Here is a 13,906-nt window from a genome sequence, read left to right on the forward strand (position 1 = left end):
CTAAGCAGTCCATTATCTGTTTATTATTTACTGTCTGTCCTCTTCAAACATTAGGGAAGAATAAAGACTTCGACTTACTGGCATCAGTGCCTAGCACAGAGTTGGTGTCCAATAAATGTTTGGTGAAGTAATCCATAACTAACACGGTAAACATTTGTAGGAAATGGATTCATTCAGGTTATTTTACTCACCAGCATCCTGGAACAATGCTATACAGTAACCTAAGAAAAACATGATTGAAATGCTTCACTCTGGTGCACGCCCTTCTTCTTCCTCTGACTTCTGACTTCTTCTATTAAAATCTATCAACAGTTCTAGTTTATGAAACTTCCTATAGGAGTATCCTATGGCTGAACTGTTTATGACTAATGGAAACCAGACATTTACACTGATGGATTTATTTGGCTCTGAATTAGCCTATTCTGCTTGATTGCCTCTGGTTTACAAAGAGTGACACAAACAACAATATGCAGCAAACTCAAATTATAATGCTTTCCTAAGCAAGATCAAAGTGCAGGCAAGCCTCAGGTAACAGAGTCACAAGGTTTGGCATTCATTTCCCATTTGCTGTCAGAAGAGCTAGCTTGAGATTTAATACACCTGACCAGCTTTCCAGTGGCCGCTCCCACCACAACTGTATTAGTAAAGCAATGATTAATCACAAAGATGTTCGCTAGTACATGCACACCTGACCCTTAAAATGAGAAGACAGTTTTTACATCCACAGCATAGGTGTGAAGTCTTGAAATGGTGCTGATCTTCACACGACTCCTTTTCAGTAAATGGTGAATCATGGTAGATAATCCTCCACTCTTTAGTCTTCTTAAATCCTATCTAATTTGAATAAATACACATTCTACAAAACCAGCCCTTATCTGCTTGGTTCATCTGAAGTCAACTTAAAAATTTTAGGGGTCTATATTCATCGGATATGTTCCTTCCTTAAAAGGGTGACACAGGACAAAACTAGACAGTCAACGTTATTACCAACTAGTTTTTAGAAAACCTAAAAATCCGGGAAGAAATGCATCTCGTAGATAAAAAGTCTAGTTTAACTTGAAAACCAACCAACCAAGCCAAGGTCTTCGAAGAACTACAGGCTAACTTGAGGTATACTTTTTTTTTAAAGATTTTATTTATGTATCTTTAGAGAGGAAGGGAAGGAGAGAAGGAGAGAAACATCAATGTGTGGTTGCTTCTCGTGAGTCCCCTGCTGGGAACTGGCCTGCAACCCAGGCACATGCCCTGACTGGGAATCGAACCGCGATCGTGTGGTTCGCAGGCCCGCAGTCAATCCACTGAGCTACACCAGCCAGGGCAGAGGTATACTTTTTGCTGTAGTCAAATGAGACTACTTGTACTACTTAGACCTGAATACTTCCGTATAAATGACTTCACAAAAACCTGGTAACTTCAAAGAACAAATTTTATAACAGAAAATATGTTCCGCAATATAAAATTACACTTAACATAATCTGTCATTTGAAGGGGCAATAATGGTGATTTCTACCCAATAAAGAAAAATAGAATTCAACTTGGAAAACCTATACTGGTTACACTGCACTCCTGGGTGCTCTGCAACTCCCCCTCACCCAATGCACCTACCGTCCCAGCCAGGATGTCATGGGGGCAGCAATCCAGAAGGTGACTCTTGCAGACTCGGTCATCTGTAAACTTCACCCTCTGTCTGGTTTCATCTCCTGAAATTTATTTGTGGTTTTAAATAAGATAATACCATGTTAAACACAAAAGCATATCTGGTACAATTCACCTGGATGATTTGCAGACTACCAAATACACTGAAAAGCTGATTTAGAGGCATTTACAACTGGAGCGGAATACAGATGTTTTCTGATGCTAAAAATATCATGAAGAATCACTTAATGAGATCTGACTCCATCATTGTGCCAAAGAAGTCAAGGAGTCAAAAGCAAAAGGCTGAGCACCAAAAGGCCACTAGCCCCACACATACATGTGGGCCATGAGATACCAAAACCCATGCTAATCAGAGGGCCATGAATCACCACATATGACCAATAACTGGTAGTTTCCACCAACAAAAACTACTTATTAATCTAATCGCTTTGCCGTGGACGAGTGTATAGGCAATATTTTGCCCAAACATACAAAGCTAGCTTTCAAACTCTACCACTGACTAATAAATAACCTAGACCTAGTCTTCTCATCCCTCTTTCACCCCCACCCTTAAAAAAGAGAGTTGGCACGTGGGAGTCACTGTTAACAAGACAATACTAAAAAAGGGGAGGGGAGAGAAAAAAGAAAAAAAGAACTAGGTTAGTCAATACACACTGTGAGTTCCAACATATACTGTACCCATCTGCATTCTTCAAGACCTCAGCTGCAGAATTTTATGCCCGCTGTTGAAAAGTTTTAAAGGAAAAGTTTTCTTGCCCAACCTGCAGTAAGGAAGTCAGGGGAATGATACATAAAAGTAAAGGCAAAGTGGAATGTGACAAATTTTAAAGCTAATCTGTGTATAGGACACAGAGCTGTGTAATACTAAAGGAGGAATATATCTCAGGATTTGCAAGCATCCAGGATTAATGTAGTGTCTTTTTTTGAAAAATGTTTTCTTTCTAAACTACACTTTTAAAGTTACTTGTGAAAAAAAGCAAACACTTTTTTGTTATAACAGCTTAGAAATTGGTTGTGACTCACGGCTCGATGAACATGAGGCTTTTCTGCAACTCCCTTGCAGATTGATGTAGGCAGGCAAAGATACACTGAACCTTTATAAATAAAATAGAGGGGCCACAATTGTTCAGTTTGTATGAAATAAAAATATGGGAAGCAATTCAAAAGCAACTCAATATACAAAGAAAGCTAAAAAGCACTTATTCACCTATGAAATATAGTGCAAAGAATTTGCACAGCCCTGCGAATGTGCCAGTGTGAACTTACAACTTCATTACTTCAGTAGGAAACACAAACCACAGCAGGTATGTAGTTTTGCAAAGATGCAACCGCTTTTTCCTGAAACAACCATCATGATATTCCACTCCTCCCTACAATACAACCTACCTAACGACTGACAAGCGCTAGCTTAAAAGAAGCGATCCTGTGTGGTTGGGAAGGGAGCTTGGAAAAGCACCAGGCAGGAACCCACGTAAGAAAAGCTCAATTTACGGCTCTCCTTGCAATGGTACAGAACAAGAACAGCCGGGGTTCGAGGCCCATCGGCTCCCACGGGTGTAGCTTCTCCCAGGCTGCCAGCGACTGGGAGCCCTTCGCCGATTCCCCGGTTGGAGAAGCTGCGGCGCCCACCGGGTTGGACATGGCAGAACCGTAAATGGGAATGGGGCTAGAGCCCCACCGACGGAGTGGGCTCGGAGGACGAAGCTCGCCGAAGATCCGCAGACGTTGGGAGAAAAGCCAGCCGAACAGGCGAACCCGCTCAGACAAAGGCCCGGCGACCGCCGTCGGCGCGTGGGGCCGGGGTGGGGGGAGAGCGCAGGCGCAGACGGTCGCTGCCCCCGCCTCAGGCCGCCCGGCGGCCTCGCCTCACTCCCGCCCCAGTCCCTCGCCTCGCCGGCCGTCCCGACTCACCGTCCCGGGCCGTGCCCATGAGTTGGTCCAGCAGGGCCCGCATCTGCGCCTGGGCGGACATGGTGGCCGGCAGGGGCGGCAGGTACGGCCGCGAAGGGTGCTCTCTACTTAGCGGCAGCGGCGATGACGAAGGATGGTCGCATCAGCCTCGAGCCCACTCGGCTACTTCCTGTTGCGAGGGAACGTCGGGAGGAAGTGCGTCAGCTCTCGCCTCTGGCCCGCTGGGAAATGTAGTTGCAGGGACCGGTGGGTGTAGAACTCTGCTGTGGAGAATGAGGCTGGATTCTTCAAGCGTTTTCCAATGGGCAGCACCGGTCTACTCTGATTCTACTTTAGAGCCCAAGACCTGTAGGTTCTACAGAGGCTAACCTACAATAAAACAAGACGAATGTAATTTTTATTTATTATTTATTATTATTTTATTTTTATTTTTAATTTTAGAGAGAGAGGAAGCGAGGGAGAAAGAGTGGGAAACCTCAACATGGGGTTGCCTATCTCATGCCGCCTATCCACTGGGGATCTGGCCTGCAACCCAGGCATGTGCCCTGGCTGAGAATCACACCAGCGACCCTTTGGTTCATAGGCCTGCACTCAATCCACCGAGCCACACCAGCCAGGGCTATTTATATTTTAGAGAGAGGGAAGGGGAGGGAGAGAGAGAGGCAGAGAAACATGGATCAGTTGCTTCTCCTAAGCACCTGACCTGGACCCAACTGCAACAGAGGCATGTGCCCAGGCCAGAAACCAGCCACGTGGCTACCTTTCCCTCTGTGGGACAAAGCCCAAACAACTGAACCACACCAGTCAGGGTCAAGATGAATATTGACAAACTAAACAAGGAAATGAATCCGTGAGATTTTTGCTAGCCAATTTCCAAATTAATGAGTCTAACCTGAACAGAAATCTGGAAGCCCTATAGGAGGAACTCTCAAGTCCTGAGTCATGGCAGAAAGACCTACAAGAAGAGTTCTAAGGCTATAACAACCCTTCCCCACACACTTCCCCTTACCCTCTATAAAAGAAAGATTTTCCACTGTTTACCGTGAACTTGCACGTGATTCACTGTGGCAACAAGATCTGTAATGCAATCCTGTCTTTACTCCTGAATAAATATTTTTTTGCTAAATGAATAACTGGCTGACTTTGTTTGCAGTCAACTCATGGGGTCCAAATAAAATGTCCCATAGCCCGGGGCTGATGAGCAAACAAGTATGGTACCTACAGAGCCAGCCATTTGAACATGCTGTTTTCCTCCCTCTTTCAGGAGCTGGAGAGTAAGTTTTCTCTTGAGTCTAAGCTTTCACTCTTCTGTGAAAAAACTCTTTGTGTTTCAAAACTCTCTGGACTTTATATTAAAAATCTGTGTAGAGGTTTCTTTTCTTTTTCTATTAAAAGGACTTGTTTGTTTGTGAACTCTCTCCCACACTTTCACCTGATTCCCTAGGGAAGGGGAACCCAAACTCCAGGCAGAGGACTGGTACTGGGCCTTGGCCTGTTAGGAACCAGGCTGCAAGTAAATCTCCCCTGAGCTTCACCTCCTGTTCTCACCTCAACACCCCCATCTACAGGATGAGGAATGAAGAGATTGACCTCAGGGGCTGGAGGGATTTGAATCTTATAGGGAGGATATTTCCTGGCTGGTTTTGGAAGGGTTTTATTGTGCATGTACAAGTAGTTATACTACTTTAAAGCTACTGTGCATGTGGTTTCCCATGATTTTCCTTGACTGGCCACCAAAAAAGGAGGTCCCACAATGTTAATTTATTATAATGCTATTATAATGAAGCAGGTAGCATTTTCTTCAAAGGTGCGTTCATGATTCGCCATGATTCAGTGCTTTTCCAGAAAGTGGGAACAACAGGTCTTAGAAAATGGACTCTGTCCTGTATCAATGTCCTCTATCTTAGCCCTGGGGCTCCTCCAGAGTCTCCTGCTTCCGGACCACCTCCTGACTCACAGGGAGAAGCTGAAGTGTCTGGCATCAGGCAAGCAGAGGCCATTGTTCCATTTCTGAGCTCCCCCTCCCACAGACCTGGTAAGCTAGGGCCCTATCTGAGACTCCATCAACCTGGCTAACACTGTTTGACCCACCTTGGAGATCCCCAGAGGCTCTATCCCCCCCAACATATGGGTCCACTCATGCTGCTTTTCCATAAGAATAAATGGTCTCGGCTTTAAATACTATCAAACAAGCAACAGCTGGCAGCTTGGCTGCACCTAGGAATCTCCAAGCCCAGCACTAGTACCAGCCATCTCAGATTACTTTAGTAACTCAGGCAGGGTGCCCCGGGCAAAACACTGGTGCCAGCTGACTTTGGCCTGAACCGCCCAGGAAAACCTAGGGCCAGCACACCCAGTGGACAGCTACAGACCCTGTCAGAGCACCATATCCCTGCCCCGGCACAGCTGATCCTCCACTGAGGGCAGAGGTTGGTGGCCAGTGGTCACAGCCAGTCCTTGCAGCTAACTGGCCTGGGTAAATCCCTCCCACTGATCTGCCCACAGAAGCCAAGGCTCAACTACAAGAGGAGAGTGTGCTCAGCCCACATGAAGGGCCCACCTTGAGTACCCAGCTTAGGGGATAGGGGAGGCTGTGCCACTGGACCCTACAGGACACCTACTACATTAGGCTGCACTACTAAGTCACAGAGTCAAAGCAGCTCTACCTAAAACACAGAAACAAACTCAGGGAGGCTGCCAAAATGAGGAGACAAAGAAACATGGCCCAAATGAAAGAAGAGATCAAAACTGCAGAAAAAGTGCTAAAGGAAATGGAGATAAGCAATCTATCAGATGCAGAGTTCAAAACACTGGTTATAACGATGCTCAAGGAACTTAGTGAGGACCTCAGCAACAACAACAAAAAAAAAAAGATCCAGTCAGAAATAAAAGATCCACTAATTGAAATAAAGAAAAGGTTACAGGTTAACAATAGCAAAGTGGATGAAGCCAAGAATCAAATCAATGATTTGGAACATAAGGAAGCAAAAAACAACCTCACAGAGCAACAAGAAGAAAAAATAATTTTAAAAATGAGAATAGTATAAACAGCCTCTGGGACAACTTCAAAATGTCCAACATTTGCATCATAGGGGTGCCAGAATGAAAAGAGAAAGAGCAAGCAATTGAAAAATCTATCTGAAAAAAATGGTGAAAGAAAACCTCCCTAATGTGGTGAAGGAAATAGACATGCAAGTCCAGGAAGCAGAGTCCCAAATAAGATGGATGCCAAGAGGCCACTCCAAGACACATCATAATCAAAAGGCCAGAGACGCTTAGAACCAGCAAGAGAAAAGAAGTTAGTTTCCAGATGGTTGACAGATGGGAGGGTGGAGGGGAGAGTGGGAGAAGAGGTGAGGGGATTAAGAAGTACAAATAGACAGTCACAGAATAGCCGTGGGGGTGTAAAGCACAGTATAGGAAATGGAGCAGCCAAAGGACTTATACATGTGACCCATGTATAAGAACAATGGGTTACCTGAGGGAGTAAGGGGTGCTGGGTAGAAGGGGGAAAGGGGGCAAAATCAGGACAATTGTAATAGCATAATCAATAAATACAATTTAAATTTTTTTTAAAAGTTTTATTTATTTAACTTCAGAGGGGAAGGGAAGGACAGAAGGAGAGAAACATCAATGTATGGTTGCCTCTCGTGAGTCCCCTGCTGGGAACTGGCCTGCAACCCAGGCATGTGCCCTGACTGGGAATCGAACCGTGATCATGTGGTTCACAGCCTGTGCCCAATCCACTGACCTACACCAGCCAATTTAAATTTTTTTTAAAAAGGAAGCCACACAATCCGAAAGGCTGTAGGAGAGAGAGCCCACCATGAAGAGTGTCTGGTCTGCCATGAGGTCTAGTATGTACAGAGACGGCCACATGGTTTGGAGTAAGAGCACGCCATGAGGCCTGGGGTAAGAAAGAGGAGGCTTGCTGGGAAGCCTGCCTGGAGACGATGGTGGCAGTGCTGAGGGAGCTGTGCAGGGACCTGCCTAACCAAACATGGATTCGTCGTGAGAGATGCTTGGAGCTGAACTATGACTGGGAATGTTGAGCTGCAGACTTCTGCTTCTCTGAAGGACATACAGAGAAGTCACTCTCTTGAGACATGTGCCTTGCTGCACTTCACCATGATCTATTGTAACACAGTGCATGTTTCCCTGAACCGCTACATGGAGGCTGAGAACAGCCACCCCAGATCCTGAAGGAGAGAGCTGCTGCCAGAGGATGGTGACTCTGAAACCCCCAGGTGTACATTCCAGAGGGGATGGAGGTTTGCGCAGGCTGCTTAAGAACAGATAAGGATGTGGGGACTTTGGGGCCTCTTTTGCTTTATAGGCTTTGGGGGAGCAAGGGAAGTCCTGGGTCTCGTGGGAGGGCAGGGCTCTGCGCAGGAGTGCTCTGAGCTCCCCTGAAGTTGGAACCCTGTAAAGTAAAAACCTGTTTCCTCCAACACTAATTGTCGTGTCATGTATTAAGGCACCACGTGGCCAAGCCCTGGTTTGCTTGGTTCCAACCCCAGCCAAATTTATGTTTAAAAACCATGGTTCCTTGCGCACCTTTTTTTACCTTATGCACATTTTTAACTAAATGGACTGCTGTGACCAAAAGTAATTTAGAACATCAATGGCCATTATGAGGAACTTCCCCCACAACACAACTCCTATGTAATACAATGACTCCTGTTTGGTAGTTTCAAATCGAAGCTCCTGTTTTAAAATAATCATACAAGAAAAAATACAATAATAAAATAGAAATAAAATCAGCACATACACTAAGTTTGCTATGTGTTTAATTTTGTACTTTTTTTCTGTTAAACTCTGTAACTGTTGCTTGTTGAACCTTGGCACAAGCAATTTGGATCATGAATTTTCCCTCCAACATTTGACAAAACACCCAGAAGAGGTCCTTCCTTGGTATCACGGGACAAAAGTTTGCTGATTTTGGAAGACCTGACTGTTGATCAGCCATGCTTTCAAAAATCTCAATCAAAAGGGGCAAATGTCAAAGTTAATAACAGGCTTGAATCAAGGTAAGAATCCCTATATCCATGGCTGGTGTTGCTCGGTGGATTGAGTGCCGGCCTGCAAACCAAAGGGTCACTGGTTTGATTCCCAGGGCACAGGCCTGGGCTGTGGGCCAGGTTCCCAGCTGGGGGCATTCGAGAGGCAAGCCATCCACATATTTCTCACACATCAACGTTTCTCTTCACTTTCTCCCTCCTTCCCCCACTCTTAAAAACAAATTTACAAAACAAAACGAAAAGAATCCCTGAATCCCTGAATCCTTTGTCAGTTGTGACAGCCCTAAGGGGAGAATGCCTCGGGTTTAATAGCTCCCATCCAACTTCCTCTTCCCCTCCATAGCACGTCCTCTCCTTTGTGTATCTGGCTTGCTATTGCTACACTTATGGGTTTACATCCTTTCTTCTTTCTTAAATAAATCCTTTCGCTGAAGGAATATCTGACTGACTTTTTGTTTATGGTCAATGCCATGGAACCATGAACATATTTAGCTACTCACAGACTCTGGTTTTTGGTTTTTTTTTACATCTGTGAAATAAGGATTCTAATGGTGCCTGTCATGTCTTGTGAATGTTTTAAAATCAAGCACGAACCCCCAGCTGGTGTGGCTCAGTGGATTGAGTGCTTTGATTCCCAGTCAGGGCACATGCCTGGGTTTTAGGCCAGGTTACCCGGTGTGGGGAGTGCAAGAGGCAACCACACATTGATGTTTCTCTCCCTGTCTCTCTCCCTCCCTTCTCTTCTGTCTAAAAATAAATAAATAAAATATTTTTTAAAAAATCAAGCATGGAAATGACATTAGGTCCTGTGATTACTGCNTGTGGCTCAGTGGAGTGCTTTGATTCCCAGTCAGGGCACATGCCTGGGTTTTAGGCCAGGTTACCCGGTGTGGGGAGTGCAAGAGGCAACCACACATTGATGTTTCTCTCCCTGTCTCTCTCCCTCCCTTCTCTTCTGTCTAAAAATAAATAAATAAAATATTTTTTAAAAAATCAAGCATGGAAATGACATTAGGTCCTGTGATTACTGCTTTGTGATGGTCCTGTGAGCTCATTGTCTGCCATCCATCAAGGCTATTGTAGCCCTAGCCACATCAAGAGACTGACAATGAACTCTTGATACGGTACTCTCCCTTCTGTAGAGCAGCCTGCTACTTGAAGACAGGTTGATCACATTGGGTTCTTTCCACTCCAGGAGGACAGCGATTCATCCTTTTAGAACTGTCAACATATTCTGACTACAGCACCTCCACACCGGCCCATACATCCAAAGGCTTGCAGAATTCTGAGTCACTGGCATGGAATCAATCCTGCACAACACCGCCTCATATCCATTTTATGGTAAAGCAGGTCAAATGTTTATTTCTATGTAGCAAGCCACTTAAAACCTCATCCGTGTGAAACAAAATGATTTATTGTTTTTCATGATTCTGTGCAATTCAGCCAGGGTTTAGTTGGGCTCTTCAGCACTGGGTGGTGTTGACTGGGTTCACAAAACTGCTTATGTGAAACTGGGCTGAGTGATGGTCCAAGAAGGCTTCATTGGCACGCCTGGCCCCTCTGGTCCTCCACGTGGCCTCTGTCTCTGTACATGAGATGTCATTCAGCAACCCAGCCCCAGCTGCTGCACAGCATGGCAGTTGACAGCCACCAGGGAGAGTGCAGAAGCTGTCGATCCTTTTAAGGTCCAAGCTTAAACCCTAGAACTTTACTCTTACCATTATCTGTTAGTCAAAGCAAGTGAAAAGGCCAATGCAGATTCAAGGGGAGGTGAGACAAATACTACTTTTCGATGTCAGGAAGCACTTGTGTGTACAAAGATGTGAAGAATTTCCTAGAGCCATTTTTGCAGACTCCTGACCACAGACCCCGATACTGACATCTCATCATTTCTCTCACTGACTGCTTTGTGGCATTTATCCTTGTCCCACCCAGGGCTTCCTGGTTGTCACTGAGGCCTGGCATGAATACACATGTGCAACTCAGAGACACAGAAAAGTTATATTCTGTGAGGCAAAACAAACTTGATCCAACTGGAAGTGAAATCTGGTGGACCGATTTGTGTTTCCTCCTATACACACTCCTCGCCCCTGCTGGCTATCCTGAGACACAGTTCGGTGGTCCGTATCCTCATGGGAGACTAACTGAGGAAAGCCAACAGTCCAGAGTGCCTGAGACCAAATAGTGGCCAGCTCATTAACTCACTCTCATTTGTGGCCCCCTCCTTCCATGCCTCACTCCTTTAGACCCAAGTCCTAATTCCCTGGTACCAAAACCTTTCATAAAGTAGCAGCACAAAAGCTTCTCTGTCAAGCTCTACTTTCTGGGGAACTGAAATTGAAACAATTAATGCACTAAAGGCATCTATAAAGGATGTCATTCAGAAAGAAAATTAAAGTAAATGGTACTAGGACTTCTGGTTATTTAAATGGAAAAAATAATTATCTCCTTACCTCACATTGAATCTATTCCAAACTGAATTTAAGACCATTAGAAAAGAGTAACTTGGGGTAGGGAAGGATTCCTCAAACAGGACACAGAAAGTACTAACCATAGTTTTGGTTCATTTGGTTGGAGTGTCATTCTGTACACCAAAAGGTTGTGGTTTTGATACCCAGGGGGGACACATGTGAGAAATAACCAGAATGTTTCTCTTGGTGAGGATTAAAAAGAAAAATTAGCCCTGGTTGGTGTGGCTCAGTGGATGGAGCACTGGCCTGCAAACCCAAAAGTCACTGGTTTGATTCCTGGTCAGGGCACATACCTGGGTTGTGTGCTGGCTTCTCCCTCTCTTCCCCTCTCTCTCTAAAAATAAATAAATGAAATACTTTTTAAATTAAAAAAATAGAAAGAAGCCCTGGCTGGTGTAGCTCAGTGGATTGAGCGCGGGCCTGTGAAGCAAAGAGGGTCGTGGTTCGATTCCCAGTCAGGGCACATGCCTGGGTTGCAGGCCAGGTCCCCAGTAGGGGACACGTGAGAGGCAACCACAATGATGTTTCTCTCCCACTTTCTCCTTCCCTTCCCCTCTCTCTAAAAATAAATAAATAAAATATTTAAAAAATAGAAAGAAAAATTAAAACGTTCTAATTGTGATAGATACATTTTTCAGTAATAAAATATAAACTTCTGTTCATCAAAAGGCACTACAAAATGAAAAGCAAACTGACGTATTTATGACACAAATCACTGACAAAAATTTAATATCCAAAAGAGAGCACTAAGAGACAATAAAAAAGCAAACCATTCATCAGAAAACGACCAAAGAAGAGAAAATGTCCTGACAAATAAACATGCGGAAAGATGAGTTTAATAATCATGGAATGAGAATAAAACCACAAGCAGGTATGATTTCAAACGCACCGAAATGACAAGGCCAGGTCTGGGTTGTGGCGACCGCCCACTCACCTGGCGCTGGGTCCTCACGCGCACTACAGCTTCAAGCGCGACTGGAGACTCACCCCGCCGTCAGATGTAGACCTGGATCTGCCGGATCCGCCAGCCCCGTCAGCCCCGCCCAAGGGATCGGGACAGAACGACCCAAGAATCAGAGCCTAGGCGGGGCGTAGCCAAAGTGCGCGTTGCTTAGCAACTAAGGCCAGCCAGGAGGTGGGGCCCACTCCAGGGCACTTCCGCCCGTGCCCTGGCAGGCCGGAAGTGACGATGGGGGGGCGGGTTGAGGGGGGGCCGGTGGCGGAGCAGGTGCCGGTGGTGTTGACTGGAGGGCTCGGGGGCAGGTGAGTGAAGATGGGCCTGTACTTCTCGCGCGTGTGCTACACGGGGCCTCTCCTCTGCTCTCTACACATGGTTTCTCACCCTCGGCGACCCAGGCTCCCAGGAGACCCCAGACCCAAAGGAGCTCTCCTGAGCTCGCGCCCACCTCCCCTAGGTATTCGAGCCCACGCGTGTCCGTTCAGAGGTGCGAGTGGAAAGGTTTCTGCAGAAGCTGAGGCCAGCCAGCTCCGCCGGCCCTTCCAGCCCCAGAGGGTCAGCAGGTCTGATTTCCTCAGCCTGAACTTAAGTCGCGATGAGTTTGAGCCCGTTTTCCCCCAAAGACTGGATTCAACTCCCAGTAGGAAACTTCCCACCCCATGTTGCCTGCACAGGTAAAATAGCCATTGCTACTTATGCTCTTGAAGGTGCTGCCTGGGTTGCTTAATTTAAAAAAAAAACATAGTAATACTAAAACAATGTCCATGAGAAGTTTCTTGCAAGGGTCAGAGAGTCATGTCCTTTTGTCAGGATATTGTTAAACAAACTGGCAAAGTCACCCAAAGCTCAGCTGATATTTAATCATTTGTAGGAAAGATCACTCATGTCTAGCCGGTCTTACTGAACAAAAGTAAGGCAGAGTTTAAAAGGAAAAAATAACGCTGTCGTCTGTGAAAGAGTTCCCACCTCCTCCTTGAAGTGATTGGCTGATAGCTAGCAAAGAGAATTCGCCCTGGAGCAGAATGATAAGTTAATCAGGATAGGCAATTGCGATTTCTTGCTTTTCTTCAAGAAACTCTGTGATTTCAACTGAGGAGCTTGTGTTTTGTGCTCATCTCTAAGTACTGACTGCTAATGTCTTTCTGATGCCACCTCCAGATGTCACCACTTCTTTCATGACAGTTTCACAGCCTGCGGCAGCTTAGTACTCAACAAGTTCTGAGTGTCTGTGGGTGCCAGGCATAGTTCTAGGTGCGGGGGAGTGCTGAGGATATAGCACTAGACAAAACACAAAATTCTTGTCCTCAAGGAACTTAATTCTACAGGAGGATACCGATAACAAATAATATGAAAAAGCAAAATATGGATCATGCTAAAGAGAAAATACAGAGCAGGGAAGGATGAAACGAAGGAAATGACCCTGGTATCATTTGGACATTTATTGGGGCATTTTACCAGTTTTCTGGGTCCGTGTTGCATTGACTGCAGTGCTTTTGGCTCCAAGTGTCAAGAGTCCATTAAAACTAGTTCAAACTGTGGAAGGATTCCATTGGTTTTCATACAGGAAAGTCCAGGGGACCAGAAATAAGTGGGGCCAAGGGCTTAAATTAGATCATCAGGATTTGGAAACGTGGTGGTGGGTGGGGTCTTATTGGTCCTTTATTCTCTCACATAATGCTCTTTATTACTTTTTTTCATCCACAAATTCAAACACTATCTCACAGTTTCTGTGAGTCAGCAGTGGCTTAGTTCGATGGTGATGGTTTATTACCTGTGGTTCAGTGATTGTGGAGCAGTATAACGGGGGAGGTCAGGTTTGAGTGGCCTCGAAGGCATAGTGGGAGTGACTAGATGAAGACAGGCAGAGGAACAGTGTGTGCAAAAGATGA

At 45.4% G+C, this 13,906-nt stretch overlaps 2 protein-coding genes across 12 annotated transcripts in view; one reads left to right on the plus strand and one right to left on the minus strand.

The window, feature by feature from the left end:
• LUC7L (LUC7 like) overlaps window positions 1-12,114 on the minus strand; it is a 52,514-nt gene extending 40,400 nt beyond the window's left edge. The window contains exons 1-3 of one of the 7 annotated variants that reach the window (XM_037034593.1): window positions 12,047-12,114; window positions 3,568-3,936; window positions 1,606-1,700 (exon numbers count right to left, since the gene is read on the minus strand). In XM_037034593.1, the coding sequence (XP_036890488.1) occupies window positions 1,606-1,700; window positions 3,568-3,628 (156 nt within the window). In that variant the 5' untranslated portion in view covers window positions 3,629-3,936; window positions 12,047-12,114. Of the gene's footprint in view, window positions 1-191; window positions 222-1,605; window positions 2,751-3,567; window positions 3,937-11,948 lie in introns of those variants that run through there. The other 6 variants (XM_037034592.1, XM_037034591.1, XM_037034598.1 and 3 more) reach the window with 6 other exon arrangements.
• Window positions 12,115-12,237: 123 nt separating this feature from the next.
• FAM234A (family with sequence similarity 234 member A) overlaps window positions 12,238-13,906 on the plus strand; it is a 28,826-nt gene continuing 27,157 nt past the window's right edge. For 2 of the 5 annotated variants that reach the window (XM_037034551.1, XM_037034556.1), the window contains exon 1: window positions 12,245-12,322. The gene's annotated coding sequence lies outside the window, so the exon portion shown is untranslated. Of the gene's footprint in view, window positions 12,323-13,906 lie in introns of all 5 variants that reach the window. The other 3 variants (XM_037034552.1, XM_037034550.1, XM_037034554.1) reach the window with 3 other exon arrangements.

Source organism: Sturnira hondurensis, unplaced genomic scaffold (genome assembly GCF_014824575.4).
Source record: "Sturnira hondurensis isolate 20B ecotype Veracruz unplaced genomic scaffold, ASM1482457v3 Scaffold0022179, whole genome shotgun sequence".
NCBI lineage: Eukaryota > Metazoa > Chordata > Mammalia > Chiroptera > Phyllostomidae > Sturnira > Sturnira hondurensis.